This window comes from Narcine bancroftii, unplaced genomic scaffold (genome assembly GCF_036971445.1).
Source record: "Narcine bancroftii isolate sNarBan1 unplaced genomic scaffold, sNarBan1.hap1 Scaffold_288, whole genome shotgun sequence".
Lineage (NCBI taxonomy): Eukaryota > Metazoa > Chordata > Chondrichthyes > Torpediniformes > Narcinidae > Narcine > Narcine bancroftii.
The window spans coordinates 167,007-193,642 of record NW_027212023.1 but is presented as its reverse complement, the minus strand read 5'-3'; the positions used below and the strand labels follow the sequence as shown (position 1 = coordinate 193,642).

Below are 26,636 nucleotides of genomic sequence, written 5' to 3'. Positions count from 1 at the left end.
CCTCCTTGTCATCACTGGTTCCTTCACTCTGGGGAACAGAGTTACCTGGGCTTCACACCTAACTCAGAATCAGATTCAGAATTTATTGCCATGAGCATGACACGAAATTCATTGCTTTGCACCAGGGTCGCGGGGAAAATATAAATTACATTTCAAAAATAAATAAATAGGAGAATGTGAGGTGGTGTCTGTGGTTTATTGTTCATTCAGAAATCTGATGGCAGAATAAGCTGTCCTGGTGCCTTCCTGATGGTCGCAGAGTGAAGAGGGGCATGGCCTGGATGGTGTTGGTCATCGAGGATAGAGGCTGCTTTCTTAAGACACCGCCTCATGTCGACGTCCTCGATGGAGTGAAGACTGGTGGCCATGATGTCTCAGGCCAAACTAACAAGTTATTTTCCTTTCCTGTGCACTGGCATTTCCATACCAGGCAGTGACGAAACCAGATAGAATGCTCTCCATTATACACACCTGTAGATATTTACGTACCAAATCTCCTCAAGGAGTATAGCTGCTAGCAAGCCTTTGGAGGCTCCAGGATAAATTTGGATCAGATCACTGTGATGAGAAAATAATTGATACACTCCTCATGAGGTTCTGTCCATTGTATCCACCCCCCCACCTTTCCAACTGACAATCTTCTTTCCCCAATCCACTCCCCTTCCCTGACTCCCCCTTCATTTCTACTTTCCTCGTCCATTCCAGCCCCCTAGCCCATTCCAAACCCCTCCTCTGCACCTTCTCCCACCACCCCCCATCCCTTTTGGCTCCAATCTGAATTATCTCCCTCTCCCACAGTTCCTTATTTTGGGTGCCTCTCCCTTTCCTTCCCCCCTCCCCTATCCTGATTGGCTAAGCCGCAGTGATGCTGTAACCTGGCTCGTGCTGTGCTGAGGTGTTTATGACCTCAGAGACTTGCATTGTGATGTGTGGATGGTGTGTCTCCTTTACAGTAGTCCAATATCTGCCCTTCAAGGTAGTCCTGTTTCGTGTTCGACGGACAAAATTCACGCTCTGAAGGTTCAACAAATATTTTATCCTGGAAGCTTAACTGTGAATATTGAAGTTTCCACCTCAATGACTTCCATATTTTTTTATTTACATCCTAAATCGGTGCTATTTGGCAGTGATGACGAGGTAACAGTTTTAGACTTTATTCTGAATTGTTTTCCATGATATTTTTTCATTGATGACAATGAGGAGAAAGTTGGTTGAATGTTTCAAAGACGGAGGGGGTCTAATTTCCAAAAACTGGTAATCAAGATTGATCTATGTATCACTCAAACAATTGACGTCTTCAGGACAGCGCTAGCTCCTCTTCCCCTGGCTGGAGAAGTGGGATATATGGAGGGCAAATCACATCAGACTAAACTGATTCAGTTCATTGATCAGAATGTCCATGTTTCCCTGTTGCTTACAATAGAGAAGGATGCCCCTCCTTCCCCCTGGGATTCTGGTGGCCACCCCAATCCTCACTGGATTTCCCTGTCACCTGTTCTCTCCTATTCCCGTCAATCCATCCTGATTCTATGACTTACACGAGGGTTAAGTTACAATGGATAATCACACTAAAAGGACTTTTAGCAACAAGAAGAGAGTAGGAGCATCGACTTATTTTTCAGGTTAGATGGAGTTTCCCGACGATTGGTTCTCTGTCAATTTTTTTGTTTGCTCAGATTCCCGTTTTCGTGTTTCTCAACGATTGATCTCAACGTTAATGGCAAGGACACAGAGTACTGAGTTGCTGGAAAATCTAGTGGGTCAGGAGGGGACTGTAAAGTCAAGGTTTGGGGTCAAGAACTTTCATCTGGTCTGAACCAGTAGAGGAGAAACAGTTAAGGGGAAGAGAGGGGAAAGATGTTGTCTGACCCGATGAGTTAATTCCCAGTCTCTCATTGTCAACACCTCACCTCCTCCTTCACAACTCCTCCCTCCCTTCCCCTCCCAGTTCAATCTGCCCGTCTTCCCCTCCTCACCTGGATGCACCTATCATCTGACTGCTCCTTCCCAGCCATTCCCCCTCAGCATTCGCATTCCTGTGAAAACACTCTCTCAGTTTGTGGGGTGGCTGGGTTAGCGCAACGCTGTTACAGCGCCAGCAGCCCAGGTTCAAATCCTGCACTGTCTGCAAGGAGTTTACATGTTCTCCCTGTGTTTGCATGGGTTTTCCCCTGTTTCCTCTCACCCTCCAAAATGTGTGGGGTTAATTTGGGAGTAATTGGGCGGTATGGGTTTAAACGGTCAGAATTGCCTTCAAATGCACTATGAATAAATTTTTTAAAAATTGGTTAACCTCTGCTTATAGCCTGAGAGACACATCAGTGGGATTAATAAAGAATTATACAAGAGTAAAGAGAAAGGTGTGGGCTTACTTGTGCTTCCACTTTTGAAGCTGTTCAGAAAGCACATGAATGTCTTTCTTACTGCTATATTTAGAGAGAACACAAAAAGCAATATACCAGAGGGTGTCTGTTTAAGATCAGGGGAGACATCAGAGGTAAGTAGTTTTTTTTAAGAGAGTGGAGGTGCCTGTAATGCATTGCCAGGGGTGGTGGTGGAGGCTGGTACAATGGGGCCACTTAAAAGATGCAGACAGGCATGTGGTCGGAAAGGTTATGGGTGTGAGGTGGGGACATATTAGATTGTTGTGGATTAGGTTTCGATAGGTTGGTACAACACTGTGCACTGAAGGACCTGTATTATATGTAGTGTTCATCCAATAACCTTATGGATGTTTCCATTGGACGATGCAATGTGAAAATGACCAATCCGCTGAGCTAAGCCATCGATCTATTAATGGGCCCCTTCCGCAGGTGGGAAGGCAGCCAAATGCTGTGGCTTTTTTCACAGCAGAAGGTCTCAAGGTTTGTCATATAGCAATATTCACCTTGTCAGCTCTTGACTAAAGCCAGGCAGGGTAGAAACAGGACCTTCAGCCCAACTTGCCTTCCCTATCCCAAAAAATCCCACCCTCAGTAGTCCCTGCATTTGGCCCAGATCCCAGTCCTATCTGGGTATCTGTAAATATTTTTTTGAAAAATTAGATGTTTCAGTAGCACCTGGTTCAAGCACCCCCTCCAGCAGTACGTTCCACCCACCCACCATCCTCTGTGTAAAAAAGGTTACCTTGCAGGTTCCTGTTCAATCTTTCCTCCCCCACCCCCAAAATCTTGGTACAGGTTAGGAAGCATTTTGGGCATTCCTAGGTGCCTGGTTCATCCAGTGATCTAATGCCCCTGCTGCATCCACTATACAACTTCCTACCACAATTCCTCCAAGTGGCAGGGATGGTTATCTGCGTGGTCGAGAGAAAGCTCCTCTGGACCTCTTGGCAGCAACATGACTGTCTGAGTTCCTCTATTTGCCACTTCCTTTCTCCTCGGCTGGCTGTAGCTCTCTGTATGTCTGGTGGTGCTTTCCCAATGAGGAAGCACAAATTCTACCACTCCCATCCAGGTCAGTGACTTAACTGGGCAGGATGGGTAACCCGGTAACCAGAGGAACTCTGGCCGAATGATCCATACATGTTGAATTGAGATATTTCAAGATTATTTTATTTTATAGTCATGTAATTAAACAGGAAAAGTGATATCACACAAAATTTACTCTACTGTAAGGCAGACAAAGATTTGCCATCAGCAGAAATGGCCCTGCATCCCTCACAGTCAGAGAAGGAGTCTCCCCAGAGTCCCTGAGTATCTGAGGATTCACCTCTAGCGCCCACTTGCATCTTGGTTTGGATACCTGCTATTCGATCCAGCTCGGGTTCATGCTGTTTGACCCGCTGAGGTCCCCCAGCAGATTGTGCCTGGCTTTAGACTCCAGCATCTGCAGTCCCCTGTGTGTCTCTGAGGCCACTGTAGTCTGGCGATGGATTGGGGATTGAGGCAGTCCGTGGTGTTGAGATGCCGGTGCCTGCATGTGGATGGGACTGACCAACCACAATAGTGTGCCTTTTTTAGTGGATAGTGTATCAGGGACAAGGTCCTGGGATGCAGTGGCTAGTGGGGAAGTAGCAGGGAATCATGGATTGTGCAAAAAGAGGTGAATGGTGTGACTGATAGAGATGGATATATATCTATATATTTTTATATACACACACACACACATATATATATATATATATATATATACACACACACGCACATATATATATATTTACAAACACACACATTTTTTTTTTACACACACACATATATATATACACACACACACACACACTTTTTTTTTTCTTTGGCTTGGCTTCGCGGTTGAAGATTAATGGAGGGGTAATGTCCACGTCAGCTGCAGGCTCGTTTCTGGCTGACAAGTCCGATGCGGGACAGGCAGACACGGTTGCAGCGGTTACAAGGGAAAATTGGTGGGTTGGGGTTGGGTGTTGGGTTTTTCCTCCTTTGTCTTTTGTCAGTGAGGTGGGCTCTGCGGTCTTCTTCAAAGGAGGTTGCTGCCCGCCAAACTGTGAGGCGCCAAGATGCACGGTTGGAGGCGAGATCAGCCCACTGGCGGTGGTCAATGTGGCAGGCACCGAGAGATTTCTTTCGGCAATCCTTGTACCTCTTCTTTGGTGCACCTCTGTCACGGTGCACACACACACACATATATATATATATATAAAACGTGGAATTGCAGATATGTCCGAGATAACCATAAGGGCTTAATAAAAATTTTTAAAGTTTATGCTGGGACTGATGTTGGCGGGTTTAGCAGCTCAAGATCCAGTCATGCATTCGATACCTGGGCTCAAAAGCCAAAACAAAGAGATTGCGCTGCCAGTAATATAATGGTACACAGTATACTCCTAACTTATAGTCTTATAATACAGTGCATGGAGGTATATGTAATTGAAATGAATAATATATGTATTGTTATTGTGTTAATAACACTCTGCAGCTACATTCACATCGTAAAACACTTCAGCACCACTCATGGTATGTGCAGTACACATACAGTCTAATTACTATTACCGGTAGATCCCCACTTATGCTGGAGTCGGTTTCGAGGCACACATCATCGTAAATTGAGACAATGCTTCACTCGACTGGTTTTTTTTTATTCAAAAGCCATTTACATTGAAAAAAAATCATTGCTGCGATGTTTACAGAAAGCACACTGGAGTTGAAGAATATTTGAAGCATTGCATTAAGATTAATCGTTGGATGATGAGTAGGAATCAGATGCGTGGGCAATTGGAGAGAAGACCCATGGGCAGGAGCTCGGATGGTCTGGGCGAAGGGAGCTCAGGCAGCCGGGGAGAGCATCACCTCATCACACATTATGTGTTGGGGAAACATTGGAACTCGAAAGTACAAATTTCTGACTGTCATAACTTAAAAATATTGTAAGTTGGAACATCATAAGTCAGGGTCTATCTGTATTACCTGTGTATGCACATTTTTATAGGTACTCTACAGTATTTACATTTTATTAATTATGGTATTTAGACATGTGGATGTACAATATAGAGGTCTAGGTAAATATGATGTGTCTTGGTATCTTATGTGGTACAGTACATTTAACATAATGATCGATTTATGCCCAAATCGATTTATTATCCCCACTTTCAGAATGCAAGCCGATGAGGTGGGGGGGTGGGGGGAGTGTAGTGTGGAATGTTATGATTTGTGTATGTAAGAGTTCAGTGATTGTCATTTGCAAAACTAAGCAGGAAGCTGATTGGAATTAGTTCCAAAGGGCCCAATCAGTGGGATGAATGGAATGAGTGAAATGGGTGGTCAGTTGGTGGGCTTCTGTGCTAGATCTCCTGATGATTGCACCACTACCTGCCAGGTGCCTTGTGACCTGATAATGTAATGCTTCAAACTGAGAAAATATGCCAATAAAAATATGAGAAGGAAATGGTGTGCCATTAGTTCCCTGGATAGGAATGGTTTCAAGGGACATGGACCAAATGCAGGCAACTGGGTCTGCATGGGACAGATGGGTTGAAGGGCCAGTTTCTGTGCTGTAAAACTCTCTGACTAGTCCTGGCCGATTTCGTAGTCGTAGGCTGAAGCCCCAGATGCTACCCATCGGAGGAAGGAAATCTGTCTCTTTTTCTAACCACATCTTCTTGCTTCCATCTTCAGCACCAAGACTTGTTCAGCAAGACTTTGTTACCGGAGACTTCGTTTCTCCAAACCTTTCCTGGAACCTGGTGGAAGCATCTGGTGGCTGGAGCAGTGGCTGGAGCCGTATCCAGAACGTGGACCGCTCCTCTGGACCGGCTCAAGATCCACGTTCAGGTAACACGGGCATCAGTGCTTCCACTGAGGCTGTCTGATATAATTCTTATATTCTCTCTGAATTAGAACACAGCATCTCACACAGCCGAGAACCAGGGCCTTTGGTCCAGCATTTCTCGCTAACCTAAACCAAACACGCTGGAGAAACTCAGCAGGTCACACAGCATCCAGAGGAAGTAAACAGTAACCAATGTTTCGGGACTGGTGACCTGCACCTTGACTTGACGAAGGGCTCAGGTCCAAAACTTCTGTTACCTTTTATTACCTCCGGATGCTGTGTGGCCTGCTGAGTTTCTCCGGCATGCTTGTGCAATGCACTGGAGCCCACCATCTGCAGATTTTCCCATTTAACTCTGGACTTGCACAGCCCCTCCATTCCCTGCAGCCTTAGGGCCCAGAGAACCATGCTCGGGTGTCAACGTGGACCTTGTAACTGACACTCTCACTGTACGGGTCGGTGGAGAGGGGCTTGCTGAAAGGTGCTAAAGACCAGCTGGTGCAGATCATTGTCCTGTATGAAGTATAGTGGAGAAGAAGGCAAATGAAATATTGGCATTCATTTCTTGAGGAATAGCATATAAGAGCAGGGATATAATATGACTCACTGGTGAGAACTCACTGTGTACAGTTTTGGGCGCCTTATTCGAGAAAAGACGTGCTGGCATTGGAGAGGGTTCAGAGAAGATTTACTAGAATGACATCAGGAATGAAGGATTAGAATACGAGGAATGTTCATCGGCTTGTTGGAGTACAGAGGGATGGGGGGGGGGAGGGAACCTCACAGAGACATTTCAAATAGTGAAAGGCCTGGACAGAGTGGCAAGGATATTTCCCCATGGAGGGGAGTCTAGGACAAGAGAACACAGCTTCAGAAAAAAAGGGTGTCAATTTAAAACAGACGTGGAAGAATTTCTTTAGCCAGAGGATCGCGATCTGTGGAACTTGTTGCTTGTGGAAGCGACATTGTTGGAAGAGATTGACAGGAATTTGATTAGTCATGGCACAAAGGGTTAGTGGGTGGTGGGGAAATGAGAAGGCCAGGGAGTAGGGCTGAGTGGGAGGATGGATCAGCTCATGAGAGAATAACAGAGCAGGCTCCATGGACCTACTTCTGCTCTGATGCCTTGTGATCTTGTGAAATGTCGAGTCCACGCCCAAATCCTCGCCCAACTGGCCATATCACTGGCGCCTTTCTCTCCACATCCCTGGCCCGAACTGTGAAAGATAGCGCCATGAAAATCAGCGAGAGTTCCTGGTGAACATCCACAGGACGGAACTGCAGCCTCCCAATGGAGCGGTGTTGAACACCTGATTCATCCGACACTGCCAGCAAAAATCAAGGGCTGTTACAAGGCAGCTCAAACCCAGCTCTGTCTGCAAGGAGCTTGAATGCTCTCTCCGGGTACTCCAATTTCCTCCCACCTTCCAAAATGCATGGAATTGTAGGTTAATGTAATTGGGTGGCACAGTGTCAATGGTTGTAATCAGCTTCTACAAATGCTGTAAATAACATTTCACATAATTATAAATTTAATTAAGCAACTTGTCAATTGGCACCCTGACTAGATGAGCAATTATAACTCTTGACCCCACCCCCTCCCCTAAGGGGGGTGGGGGGGGAAGGGATAAATGAGATTGATCAGATAGATATGTGACACAGGGAGGGGGTTACACCAGGCATTGGCAGTCTACATCTGGTCTGGGGCTCTTCGTACCGAGTCACAGGGAGGGTTTGAGATGCTGTCACAGGTTATCCAGAGGCACGATAAGATGGTGAACCTGAGTTCACTCCTGAAGAGAAGCACAAGAGCAGACAGTGACTCAGTGGGTTAAGCAGCCTCCGCGGAGCAACACTTTGAGCTGGGATTTTTAAGTCATGGAGTAAAGTGCCCAACTGAAATGTTGTTTGTCCTTTTCCCTCCATGGATGCTGTCTGACCTGCTGGGTCCCCTTAGCTTTCCTTCGTCTGCCTGACAGTTTATGGGAGGTGCCAAGGAACATGGGAGGAGCTGTCTCCATGAGTCACAGGGCTGTGGTGGAGCTCACAGTCCTCTGTGCACTTTCCTGTCAGCGCTTACCAGTGCGGGCATCACACAATGTGCGCTGGTTCAGGTAGTTCAGGTGCTGTGTAGCCACGTGTGCTAGGGACCAGGCAGGGGTCTGGTTCCATTCAGGGCCCCAAACAGCCCTTCCAACTGAAGAAACATTTCACTTGTTGATCTGCAGGGGTCATCTATTACATCCGGAGCTCCCGCTGTGGTCTCCTCTACATTTGAGAGACTGGTCGCAGACTGAGAGATCGCTTTGTTGTGCATCTTGGCTCTGTCTGCCGCAAAAGCATGGATCTCCCAGTGGCCACCCATTTCAATTCCCTTGTTGGCATGTCTATCCATGGTCTCATGCACTGCCAGACTGAGGACACCCACAAATTGGAAGAACAACACCTCATCTTCCATCTGGGCACCTTCCAATTGAATGGCATTTACATAGACTTCTCCGGTTTCTGTAATATCCCCCGCACTCTCTCATCTTCTTCCCCTGTCTCTTTAGCTCTCTCCTCGTTTCTCTCTCTCCTCCCTTTCACAAATCAATTCTCACCTTTCCTCATATCATTCCAATTAACACCTTTTGTCTGTTGCTCTGGACTCACCCCTCCCATTGTTCTCCCTTTCTGTTCCCAGCATTTAAATTGGACACCTGTTTTTTTTCATTTGTATCTTGAGGAAGGGCTCAGGGCGGAAACATCGGGAATACAGTACATCTTTGATATACTTATTTATCACAGCTTTGAAACAAATAAAGAATACACTCACTTGTTTCTTTCAGTACATCATAAATGTCGACTTTCTGCATAATTCACTAGACACAACATTGGATCATTCAACACCCCCAGGCTAAACCCCTCTGACCTTCTCATTGGCTCACTACCTCATGGTTGATCCTGGCACTCTCACTCTCTTCCTCCCGACGAAGATAAGTACATGACCTGCAGGGTCCCCTTAGCTTTCCTTCGTCTGCCTGACAGTTTATGGGAGGTGCCAAGGAACGTGGGAGGAGCTGTCTCCACGAGTCATAGGGCTGTGGTGGAGCCCCCCCACCGCCTCCGAGCTAACGAGGAGGCAACTGTCCTGCTATGTAACAGTCTGGAGGGCTGACAGTTTGGCCTGACCTTGTACGAGACAGGTGAGGCACGGTCCAACTGGCAAGGGTGCAACTTGTCCTCCGACTCAGAACATGTCGCTATACGGCCGCTTGAACCTGTCGAAAGAAACCACATCAACTATTCCACTTCTGTCGGTCACAAAACCCTTTGGGTGGCATTGTAAGACCTGAAGAGGACCATTGTAAATGGGCTGAAGTGGTTTGCACACAGCTTCATGCCAGAGGAACACGAGTCGAGATGTGTGCTTGTATCGCAGTATTCGGAAGAGGCCGGTGGTCTGCATAAATGGTGAAAGGATGACTCTCCAATAAAAAGCGGAAATGTTTCACTGCGAGATAGATGGCCCAAGAGTTGTCGACCAACCATTCTATACTTGGCCTGAGCTGGTAGCTTGGCTGAAAAACCCACTAGAGGTTCCAACTGCCCACAGACTCATTGTTCTAACACTGCTCCCACCGCACTGACAGATGCATCTGTGGCTGAGCGAGCAAGGCGCATTGTACAAGCATTGTGGCATTTGCAAGCACGGTCTTCACATTGTTGAAAGCCCGCGCAGCATCGTCTCCCAGAGTTTGGACACCGACTTGGACAGCGCTGATTTGGACTCAGGTTGCTGGCGCTATAACCGTTCCACCCCATTGCATGGGGAGCATCAACAGCTCAGGGCTCAGCAGTTCAGAATCAGAATTTAATTTCATGAACAAGTCACGATGTTCGATGTTTTGAGGCAGCATCACAGCGTAAACATTCATATTATAACTATTTTACGACATTATTATAAAAAAATTAAAAACTATGAAAAGTAAGGCAGTAATTTTGGTTCATTGATTATTCAGGAATGTGATGGCGGAGGGGGAAGAAGCGGTCCTTGTAGAGCTGAGAGCTCGGCTTTAGCTTCTGTACCTTTTCCCCGACGGTAGCAGAGTGAAGAGGGCATGGCTTGGGTGGCGGGGGTCTTTGAGGATAGAGGCTGCTTTTTTAAGTCACTGCCTCATGTAAACGTCCTCGATGGAGTGAGGTCTGGGGCCTGTGATGTCGCAGGCCGAGTTAGCAACCCCCTGGAGTTCATTCTTGTCCTGATAGTTGGCGCCTCCACACCAGGCGGTGACACAACCAGCCAGAGTGCTCTCCACGGTCGACCTGTGGAAGTTTACGAGAGTCTTTGGTGATATATCAATTCTCCTCAGACACCTCACCTAGTATAGCTGCTAGCAAGCTTCATAATTGCATCCAGGATAGATCCTCGGAGATGTTGACACCCAGGAATTTGAAGTTCTTGACCCCCTCCACTACTGAGCCCTCGATGAGGTTTGTCTCGTGTTCCCTGACTTCCTCCTGAAGTTCACAATCATCTCCTTGGTTTTGTTGTTGCTACACCATTCAACGAGCTGATCTATCTCCCTCCTACATGCCTCCTCATAGCCGTTTGTGATTCTGTCGACAACTGTGGTGTCATCTGCAAACTGGTAGTTAGTATTAGAATTGTGCCTGGCCACACTCATGGATGTATAGCGAGTAGAGCAGTGGGCTAAGCACACATCCTTGGGGTGCACCCGTGTTGATGATCAGTGAGGAGGAGATGTTGTTTCCAGTTTGTACTGACTGTGATCTTTGTGGTTCCCCTTGAAGTTTGCTTCCCAGCACAAACATGGTGATGCTAGGTGTGAGTAGGAGCAGGGAGGTAGGCATGTGATCCATTCCCCTCACAAATGGATCAGAGAGGGACGGGGGGGGGGGGGTGGCGAGGGAGGGTTGAAGAAGGCACACAGCATGCCATGGTCAAAGCATTAAGTACAACGGATTGTATTCCAGGCACCCATCACTCTCTGTGTAACAAATCTGGCCACTGAAGTCTCCCCCAAACTTTTCTCCACTCGACTTAAACAGATGCCCTCTGGTATATGCTATTGTCACCCGGGAAAAAGGTGCTAGGTTTTTTTTTTCTTTCTTTCTTGCCTGGACACCCAAGATATGACACGGTTAGTGCAACACTGTTACAGTGCCAGCAACCTGGGTTTGAATCTGATGTTGTCGGTTAGGAGTTTGTATTCTCCCCGTGTCTGCATGGGTTTCCTCCCACCCTTCATAATGTACTTGGGGGCTGTAGGTCAATAGGGTGTAATTGGATGATAAGGGCTGTGATAGGCTCTATCAATAACCACAAAGTCGAGAGCACGGGAATGATAGGCTTTAATAAACATTGGACTTTGGCTGGCCCGGATGCAGGTACAGGAATGCCGGAGGGGTGGGAGGGAGGTCGACCTTTTTGGCCAGGTCATAAGGGGAGGAGACATAGGAGATGAGTCACTAGTGGCAGGCCGGCCTCATACATACAACAGCACACATGTCAGGAATAATGTACAAGGAGAAAACATATCACTACAGGCTGGTGGTTCAGAAGGGCTTGTTACTGAGTTGTAGGCCTAAACTTAAAATTTCCAAATTTCTGTCCCACCACACGGTCTACAGATACCTAACGCATCACTGATCTGAGCGATGGACACCTCCAAATCAAATAACTTCAAAGTTTTCCACATAACAGGAAAATGTCACCGCTATTTGATGCCACACTTGACTAGTTGGGTGATGTGAACAATGCACCTCTCAGCTCACTGTGAGTGGTTTAGAACCTGATGGCCCAGCAGGAGGTTGTCCGGCCCTTTATCACTTCATCTCCAAAGGCCACAACAAACACGCTGCAACTAGACTTTACCATGTGCATTACAATGCCTCAACATTAGAGCAACATGCATTATGGTACCAAAACATTGCAGTACAGCATTGTATTAGACATTGGAGTGAAACACAAAAGTCTGCAGATGCTGTGAATGTCGACAAAACACACAGAAATGCTTGAGGAACTCAGCTGGTCTAACAGCATGCACAGGAGGTTTGGGTTGGGTCTGAGCCCTTCACAGTCCTGCATCTCTCCCACCTCTCCCATCCACAGCATCACTGCGCAAACACAGTCCTGCACCTCTCCCGTCAACAGCGTCACTGCGCAAACACAGTCCTGCATCTCTCCCGTCCACAGCGTCACTGCGCAAACACAGTCCTGCACCTCTCCCGTCCACTGCGTCACTGCGCAAACACAGTCCTGCTTCTCTCCCGTCCACAGCGTCACTGCGCAAACACAGTCCTGCACCTCTCCCGTCCACTGCGTCACTGCGCAAACACAGTCCTGCACCTCTCCCGTCCACTGCGTCACTGCGCAAACACAGTCCTGCATCTCTCCCGTCCACAGCGTCACTGCGCAAACACAGTCCTGCATCTCTCCCGTCCACAGCGTCACTGCGCAAACACAGTCCTGCATCTCTCCCGTCCACTGCGTCACTGCGCAAACACAGTCCTGCATCTCTCCCGTCCACTGCGTCACTGCGCAAACACAGTCCTGCATCTCTCCCGTCCACAGCGTCACTGCGCAAACACAGTCCTGCACCTCTCCCGTCCACAGCGTCACTGCGCAAACACAGTCCTGCATCTCTCCCGTCCACAGCGTCACTGAGCAAACACAGTCCTGCATCTCTCCCGTCCACAGCGTCACTGCGCAAACACAGTCCTGCACCTCTCCCGTCAACAGCGTCACTGCGCAAACACAGTCCTGCATCTCTCCCGTCCACAGCGTCACTGCGCAAACACAGTCCTGCATCTCTCCCGTCCACAGCGTCACTGCGCAAACACAGTCCTGCATCTCTCCCGTCCACAGCGTCACTGCGCAAACACAGTCCTGCATCTCTCCCGTCCACAGCGTCACTGCGCAAACACAGTCCTGCATCTCTCCCGTCCACTGCGTCACTGCGCAAACACAGTCCTGCATCTCTCCCGTCCACTGCGTCACTGCGCAAACACAGTCCTGCATCTCTCCCGTCCACTGCGTCACTGCGCAAACACAGTCCTGCATCTCTCCCGTCCACTGCGTCACTGCGCAAACACAGTCCTGCATCTCTCCCGTCCACTGCGTCACTGCGCAAACACAGTCCTGCATCTCTCCCGTCCACTGCGTCACTGCGCAAACACAGTCCTGCATCTCTCCCGTCCACTGCGTCACTGCGCAAACACAGTCCTGCATCTCTCCCGTCCACTGCGTCACTGCGCAAACACAGTCCTGCATCTCTCCCGTCCACTGCGTCACTGCGCAAACACAGTCCTGCATCTCTCCCGTCCACAGCGTCACTGCGCAAACACAGTCCTGCATCTCTCGCGTCCACTGCGTCACTGCGCAAACACAGTCCTGCATCTCTCCCGTCCACAGCGTCACTGCGCAAACACAGTCCTGCATCTCTCCCGTCCACTGCGTCACTGCGCAAACACAGTCCTGCATCTCTCCCGTCCACTGCGTCACTGCGCAAACACAGTCCTGCATCTCTCCCGTCCACTGCGTCACTGCGCAAACACAGTCCTGCATCTCTCCCGTCCACTGCGTCACTGCGCAAACACAGTCCTGCATCTCTCCCGTCCACTGCGTCACTGCGCAAACACAGTCCTGCATCTCTCCCGTCCACTGCGTCACTGCGCAAACACAGTCCTGCATCTCTCCCGTCCACTGCGTCACTGCGCAAACACAGTCCTGCATCTCTCCCGTCCACTGCGTCACTGCGCAAACACAGTCCTGCATCTCTCCCGTCCACTGCGTCACTGCGCAAACACAGTCCTGCATCTCTCCCGTCCACAGCGTCACTGCGCAAACACAGTCCTGCATCTCTCCCGTCCACAGCGTCACTGCGCAAACACAGTCCTGCATCTCTCCCGTCCACAGCGTCACTGCGCAAACACAGTCCTGCATCTCTCCCGTCCACAGCAACACTGCGCAAACACAGTCCTGCATCTCTCCCGTCCACTGCGTCACTGCGCAAACACAGTCCTGTATCTCTCCCGTCCACTGCGTCACTGCGCAAACACAGTCCTGCATCTCTCCCGTCCACTGCGTCACTGCGCAAACACAGTCCTGCATCTCTCCCGTCCACTGCGTCACTGCGCAAACACAGTCCTGCATCTCTCCCGTCCACAGCGTCACTGCGCAAACACAGTCCTGCATCTCTCCCGTCCACAGCGTCACTGCGCAAACACAGTCCTGCATCTCTCCCGTCCACAGCGTCACTGCGCAAACACAGTCCTGCATCTCTCCCGTCCACAGCGTCACTGCGCAAACACAGTCCTGCATCTCTCCCGTCCACAGCAACACTGCGCAAACACAGTCCTGCATCTCTCTCGTCTACAGCAACACTGCGCAAACACAGTCCTGCATCTCTCTCGTCTACAGCAACACTGCACACAGTCCTGCATCTCTCCCGTCCACAGCAACACTGCACAAACACAGTCCTGCATCTCTCCCGTCCACAGCTTCACTGCGCAAACACAGTCCTGCATCTCTCCCGTCCACAGCGTCACTGCGCAAACACAGTCCTGCATCTCTCCCGTCCACAGCGTCACTGCGCAAACACAGTCCTGCATCTCTCCCGTCCACAGCGTCACTGCGCAATCACAGTCCTGAATCTCTCTCGTTTACAGCAACACTGCACAAACACAGTCCTGCATCTCTCCCGTCCACAGCAACACTGCACAAACACAGTCCTGCATCTCTCCCGTCCACAGCTTCACTGCGCAAACACAGTCCTGCATCTCTCCCGTCCACAGCGTCACTACGCAAACACAGTCCTGCATCTCTCCCGTCCACAGCGTCACTGCGCAAACACAGTCCTGTATCTCTCCCGTCCACAGCGTCACTGCGCAAACACAGTCCTGCATCTCTCCCGTCCACAGCATCACTGTGCAAACAGTCCTGGATCTCTCCCTCCTCTCCCGTCCATGGCATCATTGCGCAAACACAGTCCTGCATTTGTGGTGTGCTGTTAGCCAGAGACTTCCACAGAGTCAGGCTGGCTGTAGCTGCAGTAACTCTGAGTGAGCTTCAGGAGGCAGGTGCAGGGTGATTGACGCCCGACCGGGTGGGGCTTGATCCCTTCAGGATGACTGATTGGCAGCCGGCCAGGTGATGTCCTGTTCCCTTACACTCCTGCAGGTACAGAGGTAGCCCCCTGCAGTAGGCCAGTGGTGTACCACCACAGCATCACCGTGGAAAAGTTAGTCTTGGTGCAAGCTTCAATTCATTCTCATAGCCCCTCACCTGTCAGTCCTCTGAATCTGCTATGACTCAAGATTCTGCCACTTCTCCAGTGAGTTGGAGCATCATGCTCTTTCTTTATCTCAGGGATCAACCTTCTGGAAACTTCCTCCGATACAAATATATCCTTGCCTCAAACAAGAACAAATCAGCAAGGCAGTGCTGCAGATGTGGTCCTGCCATCAGATGCACCAAGATTTAAATTTAAACATACAGCACGGTAACAGGCCCTTTTGGCTCATGAGTCCATGCCACCCAATTACACCCAATTGATCTACAACATTTTGAAATGGTGGGAGAATGTACAAACTGCTTACAGATAGTGCGGGATTTGAACCAGGCCCCCGGTGCAGTAACCACGATGCAAACTGTTCCAATTCAAATTCCATTAGCAACAAAGACAATGTTCACACAGTCATAAAGACATCGTGTTATTTGGCAGATGCCGGTCATTGAGCATTCACTCCTCTCCCTCCCTCTCTCTTCCGCCCCCCCCCATCCACCTTTCTATTCAGGCTTATATGTGACGAATTGTTGGTTACCCTTTACTTCCTACGGATGGTGTGTGACCTGCTGAGTTTCTCCAGAATGTTTTCACTTGACCCTGGCATCTGCAGACTTTCTTGGTGAACCAAACCTATCCCATTTGCCTATGCCATAGTATTTCAAATGCTCACCTAAATAGACCCATAAGACATAGGACCAGAAATGGGTTATTCAGCCCCTCTGCCCAGCCTTCTCCCCATAACCTTTGATGCCCTGGTTAATCAAGAACCTATCAATCTCTCCCTTAAATACACCCAATGGTTTGGCCGCTACAACCGTCTGTGGCAATAAACTCCACAGATTTGTCACCTTCTGGCTGAAGAAATCCCTCTGCATCTCAGCTAATATACATATATTCATATTTGCCATGATTTTCCACCTAATATTTAATCTAAGGTATACACTTAAGGAGATAAGAAAGACAGAACAAGAAAAAGGAGAATACTATGTACAAGGAGGGAATGATTTTTTTTTAAAACAACAATCATTGAATAAGGTCAGGCCCATGAGGTATCATGTAGTTAAACCATTTTTTCTAGTAGAAATCAAATTGTTCCAGAAAGATGTCAAACCCATGTTACGAGTCCAGAGGACCCATAAACCCAGCAGCAATAGATATTTACCAAGACTAATGGTTACTTAAACAAAAGTTGTTTTTAATTATCTTTAAACATGAAAACAGAATCAAACTTTAACTTATCTCTATTGACTTACTTAACATAACTTAACCCCCTTCTAATTCTAAGCACACGTGTGTGTGTAAGTTCAGAAATGTTTTGATTCACAGTCCATTCTCACTTTTCATTCCTCCAAGTTCACTGGTTGCAGGCAATTCTAATACGTGTACAGAATTTAACATTGATAAAGTTCACCAGGCTTTGGTGCTTGAAAGGTAAATGGTTACTGCTCAGGAAGGCTCTTGTCAGTTTTCAGAGAGAGATTTGTTGTTCCAGGACATCCACAACTGATGTACTTCCATCAGCCCCTCCAATGTCTTGCTGATGAAACTGGCCCCTTCAGGGTTCTCCAGATGATAGCCTCTTTCTTTCAGGTCACCACAGACTTCCTTTTTGTTTCTCTTACTCTGAGTGAAACATTAGATAGCCAGTCCTCTCCTCTTGCATGAACCACAAGGGCTTTGACCAGGCCGTCTTCCAAATGGGCTTTCCGTAAGCTTGCCAGCTTGTCCTATTTCAGTCCCAGCGACTTCTGCTTGCTGTAACACTGTACAAGTGATCTCTCGGTCTCTCTCTCCCTCTCTGAGAGAAAGCCTGTTTGACTCTCTCTGCTTGTAAAACTGCATGACCCCCTTAGAACAGCAAGCTCTCCCACAGACAATCTGCAGCTCCAGCAAGATTCTTTTGCTTTTGTAAGCAACAGTCCATTAGTGAAGTCTCTTGAGCACTCTCCAAAACTCTTGAAAAAGCTCCGAGGCCCCGAAATGTCTAGCATGGGGCAGAACTCCAGTATTTTAAATAAGGTCTGTTTTAAAGTGTTTGTATGTAACCTGCTCTAACAAACCTTTCCCAATTTATCTCCCCAAAATATATCTATATACTCCGTCACACCTGCATCAGAAAAGCTATTTAATTTAAAGCTGTTCTAGTTCTCCTTCCACCAGGTCAATGATTCCAAAGGTGTCAATCTGCTGGGCAGCCTGAAGGCCATGGTGAAAGAGGGGGGTTACACCTCACTCTGGAGAGGCAACGGTGTCAATGTGATGAAAATAGCACCCGAGACCGGCATCAAGTTTCTGGCGTACGACAAGGTAATTGGCTCAATAACCACAGGAAGGACCCTTCTACAGAAAACTTTGCTAAAGTGCTGGAACAACACAGCAGGTCATGCAGCGTCCATAAAGGGTAAAAGAGTTGACGTCACGGTAAAAACACAATGCTGGAGAAACTCAGCAGATCAAATTGTCCTTTATACAGCAAAATAAAAATACATTTTTTTTTTACCTTTGCTATATAAAGGACACTGTTCGACCTGCTGAGTATCTCCAGCATTTTTCAACCACAGTGTCTACGGATGTTTGTGTTTTACAGTTGATGTTTAGGCCTGAGCCCTTCATCAGGAATGAAGAGATCCTGGTGAACCTTTTCTGCCTCAAAAGCTTCCACATCTTTCCTGTTGTGAAATGATTAGAACTACACACAATATTTCATATGTAGCCTAATCAAAGTTTTATATAGCTGCCATACAACTTTCCAACTTTTATATTCAGCGAAATGACAGATAAAGCCAAACAAGTGGCATACATTCTTGTGTTGCCACCTTCAGGGAGATGTGGACATGCCCTGAAATCCATCTGTACACTAATACTCTGAAGGTTAAGCCACTTATTATATACTTTCCTCTTCCAAAATGTACCACTTGTCTGGATTAAATTCCATCTGCTGTTTCTATTTTGTCTAGTTCTGGAAAAGGCCCATTTGACCAGGCTGGTGTAGTACATGGTTTTGAACCAGCAACCTGAGTAGGCATTGGGGGTGGGGTAAAAGTGAGAGTGCGATGGAAGATGGGTGGGTTGTGTTCAAGGGAATCATGCAGGACTTGGTCTCTGGTCTCCTGCCCTCTGTAAGACCCAAACCTCAGCAAAAAGTCTAATAACTTCAACAGGGTGTTGACATAACCAAGCAATTATAAATTAATGAACAGAGGAATGTTCCCCCAGTAATGACGCTGTTCCTTTGTCTATCTTTGAACAGTACAAGAGGCTTTTCAGCGACAGCCACACCAAGCTGGATATCCATCAACGCTTTGCAGCAGGATCTCTTGCAGGAGTCACTGCTCAGACCATCGTCTATCCATTGGAGGTAGTATCCAGGGTTCCCTGAAGATCACGCAAATGCTGAGGGTGCATGGAAGATTGATAGGATGTTGCCAGAACCTGAGGAGTAGAGTTACAGGGAAAGGTGAAATAGGTTAGGACTTCATTCTCCACAGTATCGGAGAATGAGGGGGGATTGGAAGGAGGTTTGCAAAGTTATAGAGTGAATCCAAGCAGGGGTTTTCTACGGAGGTTTAGTTGAGACCGGATCAAAACGTCATGAGTTTAGGGTGAAAGATCATATGTTTAAAGGTTTCCGTGAAACTACCACACATGGGAGTGGTGAAAATGTGGGACGAGCTATCATTTCAACATCTAAAATATTTTTGGATAGGCACATAAATGGGAGGGTTCTGCAGGGCTGAGGGCTGGTCAGATAATAGTTCAGCATGTTTTTTCGGTACATACCAATCCCGGCTAATCAAAACGGGGAGAGGCCAATTTGCACACAGAAAACTCCTACAAAGCACAATGTAGAAACAAGCAGATAACACTGGACAACAATTTTTCTTTTCCTCCCCAAATGTTTTTGTTTCCTGAAATGAGGGATTATGATAAACAATTTCAAACTGAACACAACAATAATTACAGATTTGCTGTATCATGTAGGAAGTTGGAGAAACATTAAATAAACTTTTATTGAATTTAACGTTTACTTGCATACTGACGCTGACACATTGTGTTAGTTCACCTGACCTAAAAATGTTTGGCTACTGATTTTCGTTTGTACTCAGCATCTGATGCCTCTTGCGCAAATGTCCGACAATAGTTGGTCAGCATTGATGGATTCCAGTTGCCCTGATACCGGTTAGAACTGAAGGCTGTGTGACCACAGATGCCGTAGGGACGCTAGATGCAAATCCATGGACACTTAGCGACTTTGGGGGAAACTTTTTATTCCTTTTTTTTCTCTGACTGTAAGGGGCACCCAGCAATCTCCGCTGATGGGGAATCTTTGCCTTACAGCAGACTAAGCTCAATTTTGAGTAATATTGCACCTGTTTTATTACATGGCAACAAAGGAATATTGAATCAAGATTGGACACAAGGAATCCAACAGACTTTTAAAGTGTAACGGGACACATTTGCTTATATGCTCAACACTCTTTTTAAACTGGAATTAAAGTAGTTCATAGTTGTTCATTGCTCATTAAAATTTGTGTCCTTTACAAACTTCTGCATCCATTCTATGCGAATAAAGATTCAGCAAAAAGCACTGTGCTTTCATTCAGGTTTACAGGCTTTCCCACGGAATCCACTGTGTGAGATGTACAGTTAAACCCCTGGTATCTGGCACCTATGGGGATTGGTAGATGCCGGATAAGTGAAGTTTTCCTGTAGTTTGAGACTGTATTTTGCTTGAATGGAGAACAAACGGCAAGGCTTGGCAATTTTAAAACCTGTATTTTTTTTTAACCTATTTATTTTCCACAATTTGCTGCATGAAGTTGCCAGTTACTTGAATTCTGGATAACGGGTTTTATTGTACCATGTTTCATCAAAAGCCTTTTGGAAGCTCAGGTTAACAAATTGAATTACACCTTTTCTGGGAAGCTCAAATCTCTGCACAAGTCCATACAATTCAGATGACACGAGGCTCATTTCTGAAATATTATTTTGACTTGGTTTTGGGGAAAGAAAAACCTTTATCTAGAATGGTTGGCATCCCAAGGTCAGGAGGGTCTAACAAGGATTTCTGACTGGTCCAGGTGCTGAAGACACGACTGGCCCTTGGGAACACAGGGCAGTACAAAGGGATCAACAACTGCATGAAAATTCTTGTCAGAAATGAAGGGCTTGCTGCACTCTACAAAGGCTTTCTCCCAAACCTACTTGGCATCATCCCTTACGCAGGCATTGAGCTGACTGTCTACGAAGTAAGTTTGATGAAGAAATATTTTGGGCTTAATGAGAGAGGATCGATTGATCGATGTTGGGAGTTCAGGAGAATGGTGGGGGGGGGGTGGGAGGAGGAGGCGTGATCCAATTGAAACAAGGATTAACGTCAAGATACTTCCACTGGCGGGAGAGCCTCAAGGGTGATGGGGCGCATGTACAACACTGTGGGATGGACATTTAGAAATGCAGTGCGCAGGAACTTGTAGAGTCGAGAATCTTCATCCCAGAGGATGTGGAGAATAGATCTTTAAAGAGGAAGTCGAAACATTGTGAACAATTGGAGTGGAGCTCAGAATGATTATTGTATTGGTTAGCACAACGCTATTGCAGAGCTAGCAACGCAGGTTTGAATCCAACGCTGTCTGTAATGAGTTTATACGCTCTCCCCTGTGATCTGCGTTGGTTTCCCCCACCCTCCAAAACTGTACAGAATTGGCAGGTTAATTGGGCAGCATGGGTTTCATGGGCCAGAATTGGCTTCTGCTGTGCTGTAAGTAAATTTAAAGAATTAAAACATTTAAATATCTGCACACAGACATGTTTGTTTTGAAGTGTTCTTTAGCAACGTCTTATTCATTTGTGAATTTTCCTTCATTTCAATGGCAGTGTTTGAAGAAAGGCTATTGCCAATGGTACACCCATGACCCAAAAGACCCTGGTATCTTCATCTATCTTGGCTGTGGCACCACCTCCAGCACCTGCGGCCAGCTGGGCAGCTACCCCCTAGCTCTCATCAGGACCAAGATGCAAGCACAAGGTGAGGCCCTCTCACACTCCGTTCAAGGTTCTTGCAGCACACTCACTGGCTACTGGGTGACATCGGTGACTTGCAGACTGAACAAAATCACAGGGGAGCTAAAAGAAGGTATCACTGTAATGTTGATGGAACTTGTCAGTGGGCTTCTGAAATACAGGAGCAAATACATCAGAAATGATATTTTTCAAAAGGTCTGCTTCCTGAAAAGAATTTGGGAATTATGATACACAGGTTCAAGCTGAACACAAATATAACTTTAGATTTGTTTCTAATCAGATCGGAAGTTGGAGAAACGTCAACTTTTATTAAATTTAGTATGTTTAATCGTATGACGCTGAGACATTGCGTTAGTTCAACTGACCTAAAAAAAAGTTCTTGCTGCTGATTTTTGCTTGAACTCAGCATCTGATGCCTCTCATGTCAGTGTCCAACAATAGTTGACCAGCATTCATGGATCCTGGTTACCCTGATACCGCTTTTCCGTGGCCGCAGCGTCCTGGGGAAACCTTTCCCCATGTTCGTCACCGAGATCAGCGGGGAAGGAGTCCAAGTGCAAATGGAGAAAATAAATTTTCAGCGACGTGTTGCACTTCACAGTTTTGTATGCTCGAAGTAAACATGGCAGGAAATCAGAAGAAAAAAATGGTTCCAACTAAAAGGTGCGTGATCACAGACAAAGGAACAGAACCAGGCCACAGGAAAATTTTAAGGTGATTTTCGTGATCGGCAGCCCAACATCTATAAAATACACCCAAAATATTCAGGAAGCAAAATCTACATCGTTCAGTGAGATAAGAGAGACCAGTTAGTGCCACATTGTTATAGTGTCAATGATTACAGGATTGAATCCGGGGCTCTCTGTAAGGAGTTTGTACATTCTCCCCGTGTCTGCATAGGCCTCCTCTGGCTGCTCCAGTTTCCTCAGGTTTCAAACACGTACTAACTGTTACTTGGGGGTATTTGGGCAGCCAGGCTCATGGGCCAGAAGGGCCTCTTGTTGCACTGTATTTCAAAATTAAGAAAAAAATAACACAGGGAATAGTTTGATCTGAAAAGGTACGTGAAACGAGAGACTGCAGGACGTCCCAAGATGAAATTTGTGGCGTCAACCACTCCCTTGATATTCCAGTATTGTGATGCTGCTCCAAGATCAATGCAGAATTGGGCCGAGCTGGCAGCAGGGACTGTGTGTAACTCACAACACCCTATGTATAGGAGAGATGAAACAGAATCCTGGAGGGTTAGCCTTGGCATTGGGAGGCATGGTGACCTCTTGTTGCTGCTGTCTGGGTCTAAGTACTTTTGCTGCAGGCAGTAAGAGCTCAAGGTGCAATCTCGGACCACTCCATTCCAAGTGTTAGTCCACAATGAAAGCATCTTTCGATCCATCTGCTGAGTTTCTCCAGCATTGTGTTTTTACTTGGATCCCAGATCCCTTTTTGTCAATGCACTAAATACACACAATGTGTGAGGCACATGAAGATTCTCCACAGCTCCTCTGCCACAATGAGAAAGGGAAGCATAAAAGACATCGTGCCTGTGATGTTGCTGTCTCCCACGCCCCCATAACCTTTAGAGCAGCGCGTCCTCCTGTCCAGTCCAGCAGGGACCCCAAGCTCCAGGCATCAGATCTTTCTTTTCGACCCCCCGTTTCCAAACCCCGATATGATTAAGAAGCTGTCAGCATTTGAGGCCCTTCACGAGCCCTCATGGATCCTGGTGCCGATACCGGGTTCCCACAAGCCGGATTCCAGCCACCTGTCAGGTCTGCCCTGCCATTTAATCATAAGCTGATCCTGATCACTCATCTTCACTCCCTGGCCTTCTCCCCGTAAGCTTTGATGATCTGACTAATCAAATACCTGTCAAACTCTGCCTTAAATACACTCCAACCACCTACCTTCCTCAGTCACCTGTGGCAACAAGTTCCACAGACTCGCAACCATAAAGAAATTTCTCTGCATTTCTGTTTTAAATTGACATCCTTTTATCCCAAAATTGTGGCCTATTGTCCCCTTTCACTGGTGTAAAAACTGCTATCTAAACGAAACATTATGTCACACCTTTTAAAGGAATTATGTTGATGTATTATCATTCAAATAATTAACAATAATATAATCTATTATGTCCTCAATATTTCAATTATTTAAATCACAAGATTACAAGACAATGAAACAGAAGTAGGCCACTAGGCCCATCAAGTCTGTTCTGTAAATCTACATTAAGCTACTCTACACTAGTGCTAATTTGCAGCTTTTTCCCCCATATCCCTTGATGCCCTCACTAATGAGATACTTGTTTATTTCTTGTTTAAATACTCCCAGTGATCTGGCTTCCACTGCTGAATGCGGCAGTGAGTTCCACAGATCCACGACCCTCTGGCTAAAGAAGTTCTTCCTAATCTCTGTCAAAAGGATGAAAACCTTAACATTTAGAAATAACCTTGCTTGAATCTTGAACATGTACTAAGCAATGGATTAAGTTGTTCCACATGTAACACAGAACTCTTTTTCTTTCTATAGCTATTTGTAAAGATGGGACACAGGTGAGCATGGTTCAACACATCATGACCATCATGCGAGAGGACGGTTTGAGAGGCTTCTATCGAGGATTCACACCCAACTGCATCAAGGTTGTCCCGGCCGTGAGCATCAGTTTTGTTATCTACGAGTGGATGAGAAACCTCCTGGGTCTCACCTGGAACTAATCAGCGGAAAAGAAAACAAGTCTCAATGTTCATCTCTTTCTTCCCAAACTTTGCTTTGAGATCCAGACCCAGAAAACCAGGACCTGACCAACTGAAGAAGAAATTGAACAAAGGAAGTGCACAAAACCCCGTCATGGGTCCAAAAATCGATCCAATGCGGCAGGCAGTCAGGAGCCACGAAACTAGCTGCCATTTCAGATCCATCCCCCAGCTACCAAAGAATACTCGCCCAGCAATCACATCCACCCTATCTACCAGCTCTGTGGCCCACTCACTTAGCACAATCCACTGGGCAGAAGACCATTATATCAACTATCTGGAAGTAGAAAGCCAACAAAACATCACCAGGTGACAAAATGCAGCACAACCAACAATCAGAAGGCCAGCAAATCATTAAAAGATTTGTTATTTTCCATTGCAAGCCCAGCTGCCCAATCAGCAAGGCTGAGAGCTCATCAAAGACCATGTCCCAAATATCAGCAGGCAACAAGAAATCAGAGGGCAAGCAAACCATCAGGTTGACAGGTAACCAAGCCACAGAAAGGCTCCAACCATTAAACAATCTGCCAACCAGTCAGTAGGGCAAAAACGATAACTATCGGAGGGTCAGAGAACCAACCTGATGGCCAGATTGATATAGGAAACCCAATTAACAATCAGGGAGTGGCTTCACCAGAAAGAAAGCCATCCAACCTTCTCACAGTCAAACACTGGACCAGCCAATCAGCTTGCACAAGCCCAACAAACCAATTGCAAGGTCAGCTCCAATGCAAACACCCAAAGACCAGAAAGCTAGCGAACCCAGTTAAACTACAAATGTGCCAGCAAATCCAGTTGACCAGTTATTAAAAGACAGCCACAAGGCCTCTGACAAAGAATCAGCTTAATATCATCATCCAAAGTTCAACCGACTCACCAACAAAAAGGGGAGTAAACCAACCGGGGGATTCGATGGCTATTGAGGTACCCAAACAATGGAAAGCCTTCAAAATAACCAGCTCCATAACCACGAAAAGACCACCACGTTATACTTCAATAGAATCCAATTAAGAGAAGATTGGAAGGCCAACCTACAGGAGACCATTGTAATAACCAGAAGGCCATTTAACCAATCAATGTGATAGCTACACTTAAGCTATCTAAGCAACCAACAGAAAACGAGATACCACTAGAGTTCAGCTAACTAATTACTGAACAGAAGGCTCACTAATTAATGAACAGGAGGCTAGATAACCATTAGAAAGCCAACAGGTTGGTTAGCCAACCAATCAAGCTCAGGACAGCTTATCAACTAACAGAATATTAGAATCTATTCAAAGACACAATATAGAGCAGCAAGGAGATACCACAGAGTTAACAAACTATCAAGCTACTGTTAATTAATTGAAGGCCAGTATTTCAATCAATAGGTCAACTTAACCAAAGGATGATCAAGGAAACTACAAACATGTCAAATAGTTAGACAAAGAACAAACATGCCAGCTTTCTAATCACCAAAAGGTCAGCTAAGCAACCACAAAAATTATCAGAATGTTGACAATCGAAAGCCCAGCTGACCAATTATCTGATGTGCTTTTGCATGTTGATCGATTATAGTTTTCTGATGGTTAGGGCACATTCCTGATGCTTGATCTTCTGATCTTTACTCAGCTGGATTCCAAATTCTCAGGGCCAGTTAGCCTTCTGTCGATGGCTTTGTTTTTTGTTGGTCGGTCATCTGACCTTACATTGTTTGCTTATCTGTTGTTTTTCTGGTTGTTAGCTGAATTTCTGTGGATTGGCTAGCCAACCATATAATTACACAAACTATATAGTTACCATGAACTGGGCACTCAGCTGGATGATGCATTGTTGTAAAGCATTCTTTTGGTTTGTTTGCTGGCTTTCAATTGGTGGGATATCTCCCCTTGTTATATTTTTCTTGGAATGGACATCTTGTCCTCTGTTATCCGGCTCCCATTCGACTCAACAGACCTATGGTTCTTGTTGTCTCTTTAAACGCATCCAGTTCACCAGAAAACGTCCTATAACACTGTGAAATGAAAAATTAACCATATGTTGGAGTATTTACAATGAATAACAATCAACCGTCTGTAAAATATGTTATTCCAGTTAACTGCAGTCCGAAGATTGCCATGTTACTGGAGTTTCACTGGACCTGGTTTTGTATCCAAAGTGATGTGTAGGGTTACGGACACAAACGGGATCAGACTCGGTCTCTATTTTTCAAACGAATATGAACACAATGAGGTGAACTGCCTCTTTCTGTATCATAAATGTTTTATAATCCTAAAGATGTAAACTATTATTAATTCTCAGATATTAAATAAAGCCATTTGATTTCAATAAAAAAAAAATTTTATTTACT

At 46.4% G+C, this 26,636-nt stretch overlaps 1 protein-coding gene across 2 annotated transcripts; it reads left to right on the top strand.

Moving 5' to 3' along the window:
- Nucleotides 1-1,060: 1,060 nt before the first annotated feature.
- On the top strand, nucleotides 1,061-26,636 carry LOC138750874 (mitochondrial adenyl nucleotide antiporter SLC25A23-like). Of its 2 annotated transcripts, none has more exons than XM_069912988.1 (8): nucleotides 1,061-1,137; nucleotides 2,437-2,497; nucleotides 6,087-6,242; nucleotides 17,694-17,840; nucleotides 18,784-18,891; nucleotides 20,615-20,782; nucleotides 21,411-21,561; nucleotides 24,084-26,636. In XM_069912988.1, the coding sequence occupies exons 1-8, from the start codon at nucleotides 1,130-1,132 to the stop codon at nucleotides 24,266-24,268; spliced, it is 984 nt and encodes a 327-aa protein (XP_069769089.1). In that variant the 5' UTR covers nucleotides 1,061-1,129; the 3' UTR covers nucleotides 24,269-26,636. The 2 variants fall into 2 exon arrangements, with proteins under 2 accessions (XP_069769089.1, XP_069769088.1); XM_069912987.1 differs by having other exon boundaries at nucleotides 17,679-17,840.

Excerpts from the sequence above, each read along its gene's own strand:
- LOC138750874 (XM_069912987.1), top strand. Across the intron at positions 2,498-6,086 it reads GATCAGGGGAGACATCAGAG|CACCAAGACTTGTTCAGCAA; the intron begins GTAAGTAGTTTT and ends TTCCATCTTCAG. Across the intron at positions 18,892-20,614 it reads CCATCGTCTATCCATTGGAG|GTGCTGAAGACACGACTGGC; the intron begins GTAGTATCCAGG and ends TGACTGGTCCAG.